At 46.0% G+C, this 19,136-nt stretch overlaps 1 protein-coding gene across 4 annotated transcripts in view; it reads left to right on the top strand.

The window, feature by feature from the left end:
- Positions 1-1,065: 1,065 nt before the first annotated feature.
- Positions 1,066-19,136, top strand: part of LOC130273666 (RNA exonuclease 1 homolog) — a 66,322-nt gene continuing 48,251 nt past the window's right edge. For 2 of the 4 annotated variants that reach the window (XM_056520851.1, XM_056520858.1), the window contains exons 1-3: positions 1,067-1,156; positions 8,744-9,930; positions 12,045-12,143. In XM_056520851.1, coding sequence (XP_056376826.1) covers positions 1,102-1,156; positions 8,744-9,930; positions 12,045-12,143 — 1,341 coding nt within the window. In that variant the 5' untranslated portion in view covers positions 1,067-1,101. Of the gene's footprint in view, positions 1,157-8,743; positions 9,931-12,044; positions 12,144-19,136 lie in introns of all 4 variants that reach the window. The other 2 variants (XM_056520868.1, XM_056520846.1) reach the window with 2 other exon arrangements.

Genomic DNA, 19,136 nt, shown 5'->3' with positions numbered 1-19,136 from the left:
TGAGGCAGATAGAAGAGCCTTATAATTTACTTTTCTTCAACAATTTAGTATCTTGGATTAAAAATCTAGACCCAAAGTCTGAGGCTGCACACGTGACAAGTCATGGCCTCCACTGATTTCATATGTACAGTAGTTGTCACCAGGTTTACCTTGTAGGAGTAGTGAATCTAATAGGTTGCTTCGGATTTGGTATAGGGCTTCACTGAGGAGGGGAGTCTAAGGAGCCCCTGTCTGTCACTCTTCAAGACCTATACGGAAATCTTGGCAGGACACCCCCCAAGTCTTATGTACAACTCCTGCATGTATGCTATGTAGTGGTGTACCACGGTGAGTTCCACACAGGGTCCTATGACAAGCACTTTTAATGGGGAAATACATTGTAGGGTCAGCAACATCAAAGGTAACGTTAGTTTTATGGCACCACCAGCTATACAACAATATACGGTATGGTACGGAATGCAGATGTACTCACATGTACAGCGCCGGCAGAACATAGAACGCATAGGAATTGATAGTAACGATAGTAAACGAAGCACCTGATTGGATGAACGCTGATGACGCAGTCGTTAAGGGCAGGCTCGCTGACTCCTGATTGGCTGTGTTGCTGAGCGCGAGTTTCCTCAGCGGTGAGATTTACTGACTGACTGACTGATGCTGCGCTCCGCTGGTTTCTTCGGCCTTCTTGCCTGCCCGTTTTCAGCAGAGCCTGGAGCCTGTGCCCGGCCTCATTGCCAGTTCCGCCATGTGAATCCGGGGGCAGATACGGAGCCGAAGAGCCATGGTGAGAATACCTGTGGGTTATCACTCCCACAATGAGGTGTCTATTGGGAAAGGTACAGGCGTTCTCTGCCCCCGGCTGACGGCGTTCTCTGCCCCCGGCTGACGGCGTTCTCTGCCCCCGGCTGACGGCGTTCTCTGCCCGCGGCAGAGGGCGTTCTCCTTTTTATAGCATCCGTGTGTTAGTTCTGCTTTCCTGTTGAATCTACTTTATGTGCAAGTGGTGAGATGCCTGCCCGTTTTCAGCAGAGCCTGGAGCCTGTGCCCGGCCTCATTGCCAGTTCCGCCATGTGAATCCGGGGGCAGATACGGAGCCGAAGAGCCATGGTGAGAATACCTGTGGGTTATCACTCCCACAATGAGGTGTCTATTGGGAAAGGTACAGGCGTTGTCCCCCCGGCTGACGGCGTTCTCTGCCCCCGGCTGACGGCGTTCTCTGCCCCCGGCTGACGGCGTTCTCTGCCCCCGGCTGACGGCGTTCTCTGCCCCCGGCTGACGGCGTTCTCTGCCCCCGGCTGACGGCGTTCTCTGCCCCCGGCTGACGGCGTTCTCCTTTTTATAGCATCCGTGTGTTAGTTCTGCTTTCCTGTTGAATCTACTTTATGTGCAAGTGGTGAGATGCTTGGTCTGTGTTCAGTGTTTGGTGTACTTGTTCGTTTTAAGATAAGTTCACACTTGGAAACAGAGATACGTTTAACCCCTTAAGGACTCAGGGTTTTTCAGTTTTTGCACTTTTGTGTTTTCCTCCTTACCTTTTAAAAATCATAACCCTTTAAATTTTCCACCTAAAAATCCATGTTATGGCTTATTTTTTGCATCACCAATTCTACTTTGCAGTGACATTAGTCATTTTTTCCAAAAATTCACGGCGAAATGGAAAAAAAAAAAATTGTTCGACAAAATTGATGAAAAAACGCCATTATGTAACTTTTGGGGGGCTTCCGTTTCTACGCAGTACATTTTTCGGTAAAAATGACACCTCATCTTTATTCTATAGGTCCATACGGTTAAAATGATACCCTACTTAAATAGGTTTGATTTTCTTGTACTTCTGGAAAAAAATCATAACTACATGCATGAAAATTTATGTTTAAAATTGTCATCTTCTGACCCCTATAACTTTTTTATTTTTCCACGTACAGGGCGGTATGAGGACTCATTTTTTGCGCAGTGATCTGAAGTTTTTATCGGTTCAATTTTTGTTTTTGATCTGACTTTTTGATCACCTTTTATTCATTTTTTTTAATGGTATAAAAAGTGACCAAAAATATGCTTTTTTGGACATTGGAATTTTATGGCGCGTACGCCATTGACCGTGCGGTTTAATTAATGAGATATTTTTATAGTTCGGACATTTACGCACGCGGCAATACCACATGTTTATTTATTTTTTTTATTTACACTGTTTTATTTATTTATTTTTTATGGGAAAAGGGGGGTGATTCAAACTTTTATTAGGGAAGGGGTTAAATGACCTTTTGACACTTTTTTTTAAACTTTTTTTTTGCAGTGTTATAGGTCCCATAGGGACCTATAACACTGCACACACTGATCTCTTACACAGATCACTGGCGTGTATTAACACGCCTGTGATCAATGTTATCGGCGCTTTACTGCTCCTGCCTGGATCTCAGGCACGAAGCAGTCATTCGCCGATCGGACACCGAGGAGGCAGGTAAGGGCCCTCCCGGTATCCTGTAAGCTGTTAAGGACACCACGAATTCACCGCGGCGGTCCCGAACAGCCTGACTGAGCAGCCGGGATACATTCACTTTCACTTCAGACGCGGCGGTCAGCTTTGATCGTCGTGTCTGAAGGGTTAATACAGGGCATCACCGCGATCCATGATGTCCTGTATTAGCCGCGGGTCCCGGCCGTTGATAGCCGCCGGGACCGACCCGATATGACGCGGGGACACCGTGACCCGCGGCATATCCCAGGCGTCGGCAGAGGACGTAAATATACGTTCTGCGTCGTTAAGGGGTTAAAATGTATGAAAAAACCTATCCCTTGGTATATGGAGCTAATGTAGTTACCTTAGGTTTTTTGCTTTTGGAAAGTAGAAAAATGCTCCTGACAGTTATATTTTTTTTCCCACAAGAGAAAATCTTTTTTGTTGCTGTGTTTGGACACCTGTAATTTCCCCTCCCCCTCCCCCCTCACCTACAGAGCTGTGTTAGGGGTTATATTTTGTGCCATAAGCTGCGTTTTTTTATTTTTTTCTGCGGTACCACATTTATCACTTTCTTACATGTGTTTTTTCGGATGTGATATTTTTCTTGCGTTTACACAATTGACTGTACAAGATCAGAAACGTAGTAAAATATTAATGCAGTAATACCAAATCTATTTTTAAATGGGGAAAAGGCTGGTGATTTATTTATTTATTTTTGTTGGGGGGGGGGGGGTGGTAAAGGTGTCAAAAAAAAATAATATATATATATATATATATATTTTTTTTTAATCTATCTTTTTAGTAGGGACATAAATTGCCATGATCACTATTGATCACCGCATTTAAAAGGACATATCGTAGCGTTCTTCAATGCCCAGCATTACCATTTGATGTCTGCTGCTGAATGCAGTGGGCATTTTCCTGTAATGATGCATGAGACTCCTGTCATGGGTCAGGAAGGGGTATATATGTGTAGATACATTTTTATACTATACAGGGGTCATCAACCTTTTAAGGACAAAGCCCATTTTGGCCTTGAGTACCAGGCAATTTTTCATTTTTGCACTTTCGTATTTTCCTCCTCCCCTTCTAAAAATCAAACTTTCATTTTTGCACATACAGACATATATATATATGTATGTATGTATGTGTGTATGTGTGTGTGTGTTTTTTGTGTCACCAATTGTGCTTTCTAATGACCACTTATTTTTTAACAAAGTCCGCACCTTATCTTTATTCTGTAGGTCCATACAATTACAAGGATACCCAATTCATTTTTCCCCCTTCATTTTACTGACACCTCTGTCCATGTCAGGAACTGTCCAGTTCAGGAGAAAATCCCCATAGCAAACCTTTCCTGGACAGTTTCTGACATGAACAGAGGTGTCAGCAGAGAACACTGATCAGACTGAAAAATTCAAAAAGAAAAGAACTTCATGTGGAGCATTTGATAAATTGTTCCATCGGTAACGGGACCTGGGTGTACAGGTACGCCCCTGGTCTTTAAGTACCAGGATGCAAGGACTTACCCATATGTCCTGTCTGTAAGAGGTTAAGCCAAAATAAACTTCCCCTGTGTGATGAGAATCTATGCCATATAATTTATTTTAGATTTAGATCAGTCACCACCCCCAAAGTCCCAAAATCATACACCAGGTCTGACCAGGCTCTCTGTGGTTACTTATCATCTGTGTTTGGTGGCCATTACAGACCATGCAGACTATTCCCAGGGACTCTTTACAGCCAGCTGGTACGGCTGGGCGGTATACTGGTTCATACCGAAATTTGTCCTGCACAATAATTTTATAATGTTTCCCATACCACAATACCATTTTGGCCCCTCCCCCTCTGGAATGAACTATCAGCCCAGCGCTACGCTGTCCCCACATCGGGCAACTAATCCCATGTGACCCGCGAGCGCTGTTCTGCCCCCCCCCCCCCCACATTAATAATCAGCCCAGCGCTGTGCTGTGCTGTCCCCATCAGGGTACTACTCACATCACCTGCAAGCACACAAATCACCCGGTGATGAGCTGAGCCCACTGTCATGTAAGAAGCCGGCTTTTTGCATGACAGTGGGCTCATCCTATCACTGGCCGAGGCGAAACATCGCTCACAGTACACAGTTCCAGCCAGCGCAGGCGGCCCGCAACAAACAGGAGAACGAGGAGGGCAGCCCTTGCGGGTGATATGTGAGTAGTACCCCGATGGGGAAAGCACAGCACTGGGCTGATGATTGATTTGGGGGGGGGGGGAGCAGAACAGCCCTCCCGGGTCACATGATTTAAGGGGGGGGGAGGAGAAATACTGTGGAACCGCCATAAGTTAAAAAATACTGTGATACATATATTTGGTCATACCACTCATCCCTACCAGCTGGCTGTGGGGAAGGCTGAAAATGGTGTTATACAAGTTGAAACACCTCCTCGATTCCAGTCTCCCCTCCCTGGCATGGACAGTCAGAGCCCAGCTAAATCTTGTGACTGCGCCATGTGTATGTATGTGTGTATGTAAATGTGTGTGTGTAAATTATACTGAGATGCACACCCACATCTCATTGTATGTTCTTCTCAGTATGAATGCTCAGTGCATGACAGATTCAGCGACTTCCTGATATGTGATTTCATTTTAACCCCTTAACGACCACAGACGTAAATGTACGTCCTGGCGGGACTTCCCGCACCAGGACGTACATTTACGTCCTGTGTATGACCGCGAGCATCGGAAGGGTGCTCGCGTCATGCATGGCAGGTTCCTGCTGCTAGCAGCAGCCGGGGACCCACCCGTAATGGCCGACATCCGCGATCGTGCGGATGTCGGCCATTACGGGTGGGTCCCCGGCTGCTGCTAGCAGCAGGAACCCGCCATGTATGACGCGAGCACCCTTCCGATGCTCGCGGTCATACACAGGACGTCAATACAGATCACGGCATCTGCGGCATTGCAGTACTTTGATTTGGATCGCCCACAGCGCTGCCGCGGGAATCCGATCATCCAGCATGACAGCCGGAGGTCCCCTCACCTTGCTCCGGCCGTCTCCCGGGGTCTTCTGCTCTGGTCTGCGATCGAGCAGACCAGAGCAGTATTATCGGTGATCTTCTAATCAGTGCTGTGTCGTATGCATAGCACTGAACAGTATTAGCAATCACAGGATTGCTATAGATGGTCCCCTATAGGGTCATAAAAAGTGTAAAAAAAAAAAAATAAATAAATAAATAAATAAAAAATTTAAAAAAGTGAAAAATCCCCTCCCCCAATAAAAATGAAAATTATCCGTTTTTCCCATTTACCCCCAAAAAGCGTAATAAAAAAAATACATATTTGGTATCGCCATCTGCGTAAATGTACGAACTGTCAAAATATAATGTTAATGATCCCGTACGGTGAATGGGGTAAACGTAAAAAATAAAAAAAATAAAAAATGGTGCTTTTTTTTTGTCACATTTTATTCTAGAAAAAATTAATAAATGATCTAAAAGTTTTATATATGCAAATGTGGTATCTAAAAAAAGTACAGATGACGGCGCAAAAAATGAGCCCTCATACTGCCTTATATATGGAAAAATGAAAAAGTTATAGGTGGTCAAAATTGGATGATTTTAGATTACTGATTTTGTACAAAAAGTTTTAGATTTTTTTTTAACCCCTTAAAGAGTACCTGTCATCAACAAAAACTTTTAATGTTGTTCATATTCATTAATGAAGACATATTGTAATATATCTTCATTAAAAAATATTAATATTTATACCAGTTTTTTCATTTTATACTTTTGGCCACTAGGGGTCACTCTTCTATGCCTGGTCTGCAAGCAGCATCCTATGCTTTTCATAGTAAGTGTACAGCTTTTAGGACTAATGCTGAAGGGCTCTGGTCCTTCCACCGGAAGTTCAGTACTCTCAGCTCAGGACTCGCTCCCAGCCTGTGAGCTACAAGCCTGCACATGCCTCTCATATAACAGCCAGTCACCTCCCCCTGCCCCTCACCACACGTTATCTTATACATTGTATTATCTCACTGCACTCCCTGCTCTGTGCCCCCCCCCCCCCCCCCCCCCTGACATTCACCTTAATCACTGCCTCTGTAATTGCTCTCTCAGCCCCTGGTTCTCAGCATTGACTTTTTAGTGCAGAGAGACACAGGAGAGAGAGACAGAGGATGCCATCCCTCACCTGCATTTAGTCTGTATGCACACTCCAGAGCAGTGTTTCCCAACCAGGGTGCCTCCAGCTGTTGCAAAACAACTCCCAGCATGTCTGGACAGCTGTTGGCTGTCTGGGCATGCTGGGAGTTGTAGTTTTGCAACAGCTGGAGGTGCCCTGGTTGGGAAACACTGCTGCAGAGGGAGAGCAGCATACAGGAAGACTGGCAGAAGCAGAGTCCCAGCCAAGCTTCATGTGACATCATTCCTGCCGGAACCTGCCTCCTTCCACCCCTCAGAAAGACTGTTCCTGAGCTAATGAAGAGGGATGAAAAAAAGGTATTTCCACAGCGTTTTAAACCTCAATAAACACAGGGATAGGCATAGTTAGAGAAGGGGGACAGATGGGAAGGGGGATCAGGGAAAGTTTAGATGATGACAGGTACTCTTTAAGGAATTAGCCCTTTTTCGCAATTCTGACCACCGTCTCTACGAATTAATAACGCGAATACGCTTTTACTGAATATTCTGATTCTGAGAGTTTTTTCGGGACATATTCTACTTTATTTTGGTGGTAAATTTTCGGCGTTAGTTGCATCCTTTTTTGGTGAGAAATCCCAAAATTTCATGAGAATTTAGCATTTTTCTAACTTTGAAGCTCTCTGCTTGTAAGGAAAATGGATATTCACAATAAATGTTATTTTTATTCACAAATACAATATGTCCACTTTATGTTGGCATCATTAAATGGACATATTTTTGCTTTTTGAAAAAATTAGAGGGCTTCAAAGTTGAGCAGCAATTTTCAAAAAATTCATGAAAATTGCTAAATCTGAAGGGACAGATGTTACAGAACTACAACTCCCAGCATTCCTGGGCAGTCCAGGCATGCTGAGAGTTGTAGTTTGGCAACATCTGGAGGGCTACCGTTTGGGCACCACTGTAACAGTGATCTCCAAACTGTGACTCTCCAGATGTTGCAAAACTACAACTCCCAGCATGCCCAGTCAGCCTTTGGCTGTCTGGGCATCCTGGGAGTTGCAGTTTGGCCTTCCTAGTGGTTGCCACAGTAAAGATCACTTTACTTTCACTTTCTCCCCCCCCCACCCCCACCGTAGTTTCCCTACCTGACCGAGGATCCAGCAGTCTCCAGCGACAATCGGGAATCTCCAGGCATCTTCTCCTGCAGGTACCGGCCTCCATCTTCTTCCCACGATCCTCTCGACATCCAGGGGTGGGCAGAATGGGGCTTGCCATGGCAACCCACTGTCCTGCTCTGCCATTGGTCAGAATCAATTCTGACCAATGGCAGGGGATAGGAGGAGATCGCAGCTCTTCGACCTCACTCCAAGCCCTCAAGATGATCGGGGCTGTCACTGACAGCTCCGATCATCCCTATTTTCCGGGTGATCGGGTCACCAGAGACCCGATCAGCCCGGAATAGCAGAAAATCGCATGTCTGAATTGACGTGCGATTTTCTGCGATCGCCGCCATGGGGGGGGGGGGGGGGACCCCCCTCGGCGATTTGCCGGCTGAATGATTTCAGCAGGCATTCCGGTCCGGTCCCCAACCGGCTAGCGGCGGGGACCGGAATTCCCACAGGCGTATACATACGCCCCATGTCCTTAAGGACTCAGGATGCAGGGCGTATGTATATGCCCGGCGTCCTGAACAGGTTGAGCGGTACAAAAATATAAAAGTATCTAGCCATGGGTATCATTTTTATCGTATTGACCCACAGAATAAAGAACACATGTCATTTTTACCGTAAAGTGTACAGTGTGAAAAAAAAAACTCCAAAATGTGCAAAATCTTGGTTTTCATTTAAATTTCCTCCCTATAAAGTTTTTTTGGGTTCGCCATACATTTTATGGTAAAATGAAAGGTTTAATTACAAAGTACAATTGGTCATGCAAAAAACAAGCCCTTATATGGGTCTGTACATGGAGATATAAAAGTTATGGATTTTAGAAGGCGAGGAGGAAAAAACAAACGCAAAAATAAAATTGGCCTGGTCCTCAAGGTGAAAATGGGCTTGGTCATTAAGGGGGTTAAACAGACCATGATGCAAGTAGGAATAAAACCTAAGATTGTCTTATGAATGTTTGCTTTTTAATAAAAAGTCCTTAACACCTTTATTTTTTCTTAAAGGTAATAACCTGCAGGAACTTGAGCTACTTAATAAAGCCATTGAGGCTATAAAAAATGAAGTTGAAGAGAAACAAAAAACTCTGTTGCTGTACACACATACTACCAAGTGCATTGAAGATCCTACAACCAATGTTGACAGTAACTGCAATATTGTGGAAGATGCAGTGGAGAAACTGCATTCTCCATCTAAAAAGAACTGTACAGTTGGATCAGTCTGCACAAAGAGCAGTAACTCTATTCCTAAAAAATATATAATTGATAGAAGGTGTCCAGCCACTGACCTAGAGTATGACCCCTTACTTAACTATTCTGCAGGCTTTTTTGGTTCCACTACAAAAGAAAAGGAACATGAAAACCAATCTAAAGCAAAGCGGGAGAGTGAAGAGGAGAGAGAGCACAGTAAGAAAAAGCCAAGACCTGCATCTCCTATTAGGTTGGAAATAAAGCTCCAAGAGTCTGATGATGAAGATATGCTTGTAATAGATGTCCCTCCCCTTGTAGAAGTTTCAAAAAAGAAACCAAGAGCCAGTAAAGTATGTGGAACCAAAGAGCGTTTACAGTTATGTGATGTACCGGTACCAGATGAAGAAACAGTTCTCTCAGCTGATGCTGTTGAAAATGTGGTTACAGAAAATACTGTCGATGTAAAGACGGGCTCTGGAAATGAAACTTGCCCTTTTAGTATAGGTGTTACTGCTTATGCCAATGAGAAGGGTCAACCACTTGAAAGTTCTAACAACTTTAATTCTGAGGGTGGACCCAGCTGTGAAGGATTAAAGGTTCTTATGGATGAGGAACAGACTACTGTAAGTAGCGAAGAAAACGTTAAGGACTGCGCTGCCATTGTTGTGGAATCTGACTGTAAGGATGAGTGCCAGCCATTGTTTAAAGAAACCTCTTTACTGCAGCAGAGTCAGAGTTTCCATGTTGATGCCAGTAATGATTGTAAAGCTACGGAAATAACTTTGGTTAAGAATTGTAGTGATCCATTAATAATTGATGAACAGAAATGTGAGGAGATGCTCATAAGTGTTGAAAATGATGACGTGATTGTCTTGAATTCATCCTCTGATACTGAGAACAGCTCTGAGGAACTGGATCTTTCTGATTCTGATGATCCAATAGAAGAATGTCGAAGAATTTTTAATGAATTTACTGAAAGTGAAGCAAAGAGAAAATCTGCACAGGTATACAACACCTGTTTTGTGGCCTTTTTTGCATGTTCTTTTAAACACTGCTGTCAGAAGTTCATTTTGGAATATAAAGTGTAATTTTTCTATAGAAGTTCAAAGACCCTGCTACAGAATTACATAATAAAAACTCCACCTTTTTAGAACACTTTAACCACATGTCAGTGTTTTGGCATAGCCGCAATTCCTTGGGCAAACCTTGACTTTGTACAACTTTATGCTGCGTTGTCAAATGGGCTGGGTTTGGCATAAAGTGGGTGGTGCTTCGTCGGTAGCTGATGTGACCTCTGATTACGATTTTGTAAAATTGCAAGAATGTGTAAGTTTAACTTAAATCTAGCTGGCTTAGATTTCAAAAGGTGCACATACAACTGCTGACTAACCAAACTTTAAGAGGTGTGTATGTATAATATATGCCTACTAAATCTCGCATATCTTAGAGCATGCTAAATTTTTGCCTTGAATTATTGCAAAAAAATACCTTCCCAGTGTTCTGGGAACATTCAGCTTTAATTGTGACACCGGACATGTGGCTAAATTTTGTGGTGGTTTGTGCCGGTGTTGCAAGTAATAAGTGATTTGAGATTGCATTGATGGATTTCTGTTTCAATCCCTAGCTGTGAGTCAACACAACGTGCTAGCTTTGCATAAATGACCTGTCAATTCTTAAATCAATCTAAAATAAATCAAGAGAGAGCATAGTCTCGATTGGGGGGAAAAAACCCTTCTGTTTTGTGCATAGAACTCCTATTCAAACTTATGCATCTCTATGGCTGTAAGCTATATAACCTTTGCTGTCAGATCTAGATAGCCTTTTATTACTCAAGATCTGTGAAAACACACAGATCTATGCACAAAGTGGGAGGATATATTTTAATTTAGACTATATGCAAAGCTGGGTCATTTTTCTTGTGATGCATTGGGGGATTAACTGGTGCTGGCTTTAAAGGGGTACTACCGTGGAAAACTTATTTATTTTTTTATTTATTTTTTTATCAACTGGTGCCAGAAAGTTAAACAGATTTGTAAATCACTTCTATTAAAAAATCTTAATCCTTCCAGTACTTTTTAGGGGCTGTATACTAAAGCGAAATCCAAAAAAGAAATGCATTTCCTGTAATGTCCTGACCACAGTACTCTCTGCTGTCCATTTTAGGAACTGGAGAAAATCCCCATAGCAAACATATGCTTCTCTGGACAGTTCCTAAAATGGACAGCCGACGTCAGCAGAAAGCACTGTGGTCAGGACATCACAGGAAATGCATTTCTTTTTGGATTTTCTCTTTAGTATACAGCCCCTAAAAAGTACTGGAAGGATTGATATTTTTAATAAAAGTGATTTACAAATCTGTTTAACTTTCTGACACCAGTTGATTTAAAAAAAAAAAAAAAAATTCCAAGGTAGTACCCCTTTAAGAAGTCAAAATTGGAAGACTTTACATTGTTCTTTCCTAGTGGGCAGAGCTTGGCGGAAAGTTGGAATGAAAAGGGCATGTCCTCAGACACCAAATTTATTACAGTTTGCAGAGAGCTAGCATAAATTGTAGTTGAAATCTGCTCTAGCATGGGGCTAGCATAGATTTAAGGGGTACTCCAGTGCCCCAGCATTCTGAACATTTTGTTCAGAACGTTTAGAGCAGGCGCCTGTCATTGACATCAAGGCCGCACCCCCCACCCCCTTGTGATGACACGCCATGCCACCTCCATTCACATCTATTGGAGGGGACGGGTCAGCCACCATGCCCCTCCTTTGGATAGGGGATAAGATGTCTAGCAATTGAGTTCCCCTTTAAAAGTGTCCCATGGGCCCCTGCTGGAGTGCCTGATTTATTTAGAGGCATGCAGATAATAAATCATGTCAACATGAAGCCAGCAGGATTTTAAGACTGGCATGTGAATTGCAGGTCTTGATAAATTCCCACTCCATTGGGGTTCACTGTCAGCCCTTCAGAGTTTGCTTGCTATGCTTCTAGCTGGATATTTACATGGTTGATACGATGGATCCAATAAGTAAAATGCTGGTTACTAATCGTTTTTTTAATTTGGCTTATGAAGGGCTGGCTGTTCTGTAGTTTTTATTTCTCTGCATTTAGGTTATTTATATTTTTCAGATTCAAGATCAGTCTGAAATAGAAATGCAAGAATCAAAGGGAAGTGATGGAATTCCTACCCAAAAGAAGAGAGTTGCTCATTCATCAGCGAAATGTGATGTAACTATAGACCTTCACTGTTTTTAAAATACCAAGCTTGCTTTTTATTACTGGGGTCATTAAAATGTTGCTGAAATTAAAAGGAGCTAGCATCCAGTTTTCTTAGGCTAGGTTCACATGGCCATTCTCTCCCGTCCTGCTATTCTCCTGTCATTGCTGCTAAATGGCCCATACGAACAAAGGGTTGCCATTAAAGGGGTACTCCGGTGGAAAACTTTTCTCTATCGGCTCCATTGGGGGACACAGACCATGGGTGTATCTTGCTGTCTCTAGGAGGTGTGACACTATGGTAATAAGTCAGCTCCTCCCAGCAGGATATACCGCCTTAAGGCGCTGAGTTAGTCAGTTTAATCTTAGTGTCTAAAGGAGGTGGACTGGTCTGGCCTGTCCAGACCAGGTCTTCTGTTTTTTGTTTTCCTAGTATAGGGACGTGTTTTTTTTTTTGTTTTTTTTATTCCTTTTTCTTTGTTTTCAGGTGGGGACTCAGGAACTGCGGTTCACTGTTTCCCCATTGCGAGTAAGGGGGCACAGACATTGCATATATGCGCTGTTAACCCCCCCTCTCGCCAACGGTCAGCGCATGGGTGGTACCTCATGGGTCCGGGTCCCCCTATGACTCTGCTCGCCTCGAACGCGCATAGCAGCCAGGCGTGATGCAGGGACCATAAGCTGACTGGAGACGTCACTGAAGACTCCATTAGGTAAGTTCTTCTGACTGAGGTAAGTACTTTTTTCCACAGGTACAGCCTCGCAACCTCTGGACACCCCCTGTTTTGGCCCACCCTCAACTTTTGGGGCTTGTTTAACAGGGGCTGCACTATGCTGGGGGAGCAATTACTAAGGGGACATGTTTTTATAAGGCACATTTGTTTTTCGGGCAGGTGTTATGGAAATCCTTTAGAGTGTGTGTGTGTGTGTTTTGGCCACTACTCAGCGCCTTATATGCGGCTGTCAGCCGCGGCGCTTCTTCGGCTCCAGCGCTCTCAGCGCCGGCTTCTGTCATATCTTACAGCGCCTTATACGCGGCTGCAGCCGCGGCGCTGTTATGAGCCGGGCGCATCAGCGCCGGCTTTCTTTTTACTTTCACTTTGTCGGCAGCCTCTGCCGGCGCTCTGGCCGCCCGCTCCGTTCCCCCGAGCGCATATACAGCTAGGCAGGTGCGCTCGGGACAAGGAGCGGGGGCCATGACAGTTCTTTCTCGGCAGCTGTAGCTCTGAGCTCTCAGAGGCACGAAGCAGCGCCCAATCAGCGCCGGGGGCACGTTTTTTTTTCTGTAGGTAGGGGTCAGTTACTACGTGCCTTGCTTCAGGCACGCCCCTCCCTCTCTATTGGCTGGCCTTTTCAGCCTAGCTGGCAGCACGGAGCAAGTTCTCCTCTCTGCAGCTGACAAGGGGACACAGATCTGGGTGAGAAAGTGCCTGTCTTCTCCTCTTTAACCCATTATTTCTGTACCCAGGGCTGTTCATCCCTCTAAACAGTAATCTGTGAATTAGTGACTTACTATACCTGTAAGCACTGTAATACCGAGATGCCCGGCTCCGCTGAGCCCGCTTGCTCTGCCTGCCCCTCTGCTCCCCCAGACCCCCTGGTGCTTCCCGTGAGATGGTGTCCGCTTTGAAGGGGTCATCCCTGTGCAGGACCTCTGAGAGGGCCCGCTCTTCGTCTCCTCATGCCTCACGCTCTCACAAGCGTGCTAGGGGTGCCTCGTCTGACACTTCTAGTGAGTCTTCGAATAGACGTGGGTGTTCCCCTCGCGGGTCCTGCCCCCCCCCCTTCCCTTTTTCAATCCCGGGCCCCCCGGTCTCCTCCCCTGGCGAAGCAATTTCGTGCGGCTCTCCAGTCTCTGCTTCTCCCTGGGGGTGATTGTTCCTGTCCCCCTAGAGGAACTTTTTCGGGGTTTCTATTCAAACCTCTTTGTGGTCCCCAAGAAGGACGGTTCTGTGCGACCTATCCTAGATCTCAAGCGTCTCAACTGTCATCTTCTCATCCACCACTTCCGGATGGAATCTCTCCGCTCGGTGTTGGCGTTCCCTGGAACAGGGGGAGTTCCTCTCCTCAGTGGACATCAAAGATGCCTACCTCCATGTGGCAATATTTCCGGGCCATCATCGGTACCTCTGCTTTGCGGTTCCGGAGGGGCATTTTCAATTTGTAGCGCTCCCCTTCGGTCTAGCCACGGCTCCTCGGGTCTTTACGAAGGTCCTTGTGCCAGTGATGGTCCTGTTAGTCGAGAGGCATCTCGGTGATACCCTATCTGGACGACCTTCTCATCAAGGCTCCAACCAGAGCCCAGACTCGGGAGAATCTGGACGTTACTCTCCACACTCTGACTCGTTTCGGCTGGCTGGTCAATCGGGACAAGTCAGTCCTCCGGCCTACCCAGTCTCTAACTTTTCTGGGGTTTCGATTCTACACTGCCTCTGCCCGTATTTATTTTCCGCCGGACAAACGTCTGGCGCTCCGGGAGCGGACTCGGGTATCAGTCTCCATCCGCACTTGTATGGAAGTCCTGGGTCGGATGGTGGCAGCTGTGGAGGCCGTGCCCTTTGCTCAGTTCCCTTACCGCCCTCTCCTACTGGTGATTCTTTCTCGATGAAACAGGTAGCCTCTGTCCCTCAATCGTCAGCTTATTCTCCCTCCCAGGGTCCGTCAGTCTCTGGTCTGGTGGCTCCGCTCGCCCCTTCTTATCCAGGGGCGGTCTTTCCTTCCCCTTCATAGCAGGTGGTTATGACGGATGCCAGTCTATCAGGCTGGGGCGGCTTGTTCAGGGATTGGACGGTTCAGGGTTTCTGGTCTTCCCAGGAGACCCTTCTTCCGATAAATATATTGGAATTACGGGCGATTCTTCTTTGTCTTCTTCATTGGGAGTCCCGTCTGCATTCAGTCAGACAACGCCACGGCCGTGGCGTACATAAATCGACAGGGTGGCACCCGCAGCTCGGCAGCCATGGCCGAGGTGACCAAAATTCTTTCCTGGACGGAGAGCCAGGTTCCGGCCATCTCGGCGATCCACATTCCAGGAGTGCTCAACTGGGAAGTGGCCATTCTCAGTCGGTCCTCTCCCGACCCCGGCGAGTGGTCTCTTCTCCGGAGGTCTTCACGCAGCTCTCCGACCTCTGGGGCGTTCCGGACGTGGACCTCTTCGTTTCCCGGCACAATCTGAAAATTCTTCCGTTTGTGTCAGTCCCGGGACCCTCAGGCCTTGGCCGTGGATTCCCTAGTGATTTCTTGGACCGGGTTTGCCCTGCCTTATCTGTTCCCCCCTCTTCCGCTCCTTCCTAGGGGGCTGAGGAAGCTCAAGGCAGAGGTCGTTCCCGCCATTCTCGTAGCTCCAGATTGGCCCCGAAGGTACCCCTCGTGGTATGCCGATGTAGTCAGGCTCCTGAATGACACTTCTCTGCGCCTTCTGCTCCCCCCCGGATCTACTCTCAGGGTCCTCTTTGCCACCCCAATTTAGTAGCTGCATTTGTCGGCGTGGCGGTTGAGACCGCGGTTTTGAGGGCCCGCGGGTTCTCCTCACAAGTCATTCACACCATGCTCAAGGCTTGTAAGCTCTCCTCAGCAAGAATTTACCACCATACTTGGTGGTCTTATTTTTGTTGGTGTGAAGCTCAGGACTTCACCCCCGGTGACCTTCTCAGTTCCCCGTCTTCTCTCCTTTTTACAGTCGGGGCTGGAACTGGGATTGTCTCTCAGTTCCCTTAAAGGTCAGGTTTCGGCCTTTGCCGTTCTTTTCTAGCGGCCCCTGGCTTCGAATTCTCATGTCCGGACTTTCCTGCAAGGAGTGACGCACACTGTTCCTCCTTATAGGGGTACTCCGGTGCTTAGACATCTTATCCCCTATCCAAAGGATAGGGGATAAGATGCCTGATCGCGGGAGTCCCGCAGCTGGGGATGCCCGTGATCATGCACGCGGCACCCCGTTAGTAATCAGTCCCTGGAGCGTGTTCGCTCCAGGCCTGATTATGCTCGACCACAGGGCCGGCGGCGTGTGACGTCATGCCTCCGCCCCCGTGTGACGTCACGCTCCGCCCCTCAATGCAAGCCGCCGGGAGGGGGCGTGATAGCTATCACTCCCCCTCCGTCGGCTTGCATTGAGGGGCAGAGCGTGATGTCACACGCCGCCGGCCCTGCGGTCAAGCATAATCAGACCTGAAGCGAACACGCTCCGGGGACTGATTACTAACGGGGTGCCGCGTGCATGATCACGGGCGTCTCCAGCTGCGGGACTCCCGCGATCAGGCATTTTATCCCCTATCCTTTTGGATAGGGGATAAGATGTCGAAGCAACGGAGAACCCCTTTATCGGTCTCCTCCCCCTTGGGACTTAAATTTTGGGTCGGAGTGCCCTCCAGGGTGCACAATTTGAGCCCCTTAGAGAGGTGTCAGTCCGCCTCCTTTCTTGGAAAGTGGCATTTCTTGTGGCTATCACCTCCATCCGGAGGGTGTCTGAATTGGCAGCTCTTTCCTGACGTTCTTCGTTTCTGGCGATTCATCAGGACAAGGTCGTTTTCCGGCCAGATCCTTCTTTTTTGCCCAAGGTGGTCTCGGCCTTTCATCTCAATGAGGACCTTGTCCTCCCGTCCTTTTTGTCCTGCTCCCTCTCATCCTAAGGAGCGCTTCCTACTCAAGCTGGACGTAGTTCGGGCTGTTCAATCTTATCTCTCACTTCTTCGTTTCGGCAGGGTGACTCCTTTTTTGTCCTTACGGAAGGTCGTCGCAAGGGACAACCTGCTTCCAAGGCCACCATTTCTAGGTTGATTTCGGTCCACCATTTGGGAAGCCTATCGCTGCAAGGGGATGATTCCTCCTTTCAGGGTTGTGGCTCATTCCACTCGTTCTGTCGGGGCATCCTGGTTTCTCCAGAATAGAGCCTCTGCCTCGCAGATTTGCAAGGTGGCTACCTGGTCGTCTTTGCACACTTTCTCGAGGTTTTACAGAGTTCATACTTCGCATCGGCTGATGCTAGTCTGGGGCGTAAGGTGTGGCAGGCGGCAGTGGATCGTCCTAATGCCTGATTACTTATCTGCCCACCCAAGGGACGGCTTTGGTATGTCCCATGGTCTGTGTCCCCCAATGGAGCCGATAGAGAAAAGATTTTTTTTAACACCGTAAAATCTTTCTCGAAGGATTCATTTGGGGACACAGCTCCCGCCCTTTGTTTGGGTTTTTTCAGTTGGTTCTCTTTCCGAGGGTATGTCCAGTTGTTTTTTTTTCCTTCTGGTTCTCGGACAGTTTTTGGGTTTTCCTTGACCTATTGGTCTCCTATTGCTCTGGAACTTAGACTAACTCCAGAGCCTTAAGGCGGGTATATCCTGCTGGGAGAAGCTGACTTTTTTTTATTACCATAGTGTCACGCCTCCTAGAGACAGCAAGATACACCCACTGTCTGTGTCCCCCAATGGATCCTTCGAGAAAAAGATTTTACGGTAAGTGTTTAAAAAAATCTCCTTTTTAAAAAAATAAAAATAAACTGGTGCCAGAAAGTTAAACAGATTTGTAAATTACTTATATTAAAAAAAAGCTTTATCCTTCCAGTACTTATTAGCAACTGTATGCTACAGAGGAAAATCTTTTTTGCTTTTTTGAATTTTTTTCTTGTTCACAGTGCTCTCTGCTTACACCCCTGTCCGTGACAGGAACTGTCCATAGTAGCATAGGTTTGCTATGAGGATTTTCTCCTGCTCTAGACAGTTCCTGATACGGGCATCAGGTGTCGGCAGACAGCAATGTGGACAAGATGAAAATAAATTAAAAAAGAAAAGCATTTCCTCTGTAGCATACAGCTGCTAAAAAGTACTGGAAGGATAAAGATTTTAATAGAAGTAATTTACAAATCTCTAACTTTCTGGCACCAGTTGATTTTAAAGTTTTCCACTGGAGTACCCCTTTAAGTGCCATCAGTTTTTAATACATTTGTATCCTTTATTGGTTGCTCACACCTTCTGAGCATGCTCAGAAATAACTGATCAAAAACTGATTGATAAAAATGAATGCAAATGGATTACATTACAGGCTCATCAGTTTGCCATAGACTTCTATTGTCATTTAGGGGTTAATGTACTATATTAAGCAAATTCACCTGCTTTACCTGACCTCATTTGCCCCTAAAGCTACAGCCACATTCTCTTACAGAAACAATATCTCCACTGCTTTCATACAAAGTCTATATACTGTTGCCAGGAATGCAGTGCACACAGTGAGAGTACTGGGAAGCAGGACTCCCTGCTCGAACTCCTACTCCTCGCTGTGTAGATAGTGAGGCTAATGTGCCATCTTAGACTGCAATGCATTCTGTGCGGAGTCTGCAGAAAGAATAGACATGTCTTATTTCTGCAGACACCGGAATTTGAAGCATACTGGTCAGATACCACTCAAATAGTTATATATTACTCAGTACCTCATCCTGATCATATACATGTAATTTTTTTATGTATCGATCACAGATATTTCACTAAACTCCTTTCATCTTTCCAAAGGGAGGGGGCGTGTCCTTCTCTTGCCTCGACCATCTCCCTCACTCTGCTGACTCGCTGCTCTCAGGAGGGACCTTGGCAGCCCTGCTCTGTAACACTTTCTTGTGTGTGTACAGCATAAAACCAGTGGAGATGTGTCAAAACCTGTTCAGAGGAAAAGTTGCTGAGTTTCCCATAATCAGATTGCGTCTTTCATTTTTAAAAAGGCCTCTGAAAATGAAATGATCATTCTGGTTGCTATGAGAAACTCTGCAAGTTTTCCACTTGACAGTTTTTGATAAATCTCCCCCAATATGATTATTGGAGATTGCCTATACTCTACCACCAAAGACTCTATATGGTGAGTGTATAACTTGCATCTTCCTAAATTAGTGCTAATAGTACAGCAGTCTCTTCATTCATGTGTATCAACCTTTGGCAGTCCTGTAATGCTGGGACTTCCAACTATTAGTTTTGGAATAGTTGGAGGTCCCGTGTTTGCATTTTTTTATTTTTGCAGCTGTGGTGCCTTCAGCAG

Source organism: Hyla sarda, chromosome 1 (assembly GCF_029499605.1).
Source record: "Hyla sarda isolate aHylSar1 chromosome 1, aHylSar1.hap1, whole genome shotgun sequence".
NCBI lineage: Eukaryota > Metazoa > Chordata > Amphibia > Anura > Hylidae > Hyla > Hyla sarda.
The sequence above is the reverse complement of the archived record's forward strand: the minus strand, read 5'-3'. Positions and strand labels throughout refer to the sequence as shown.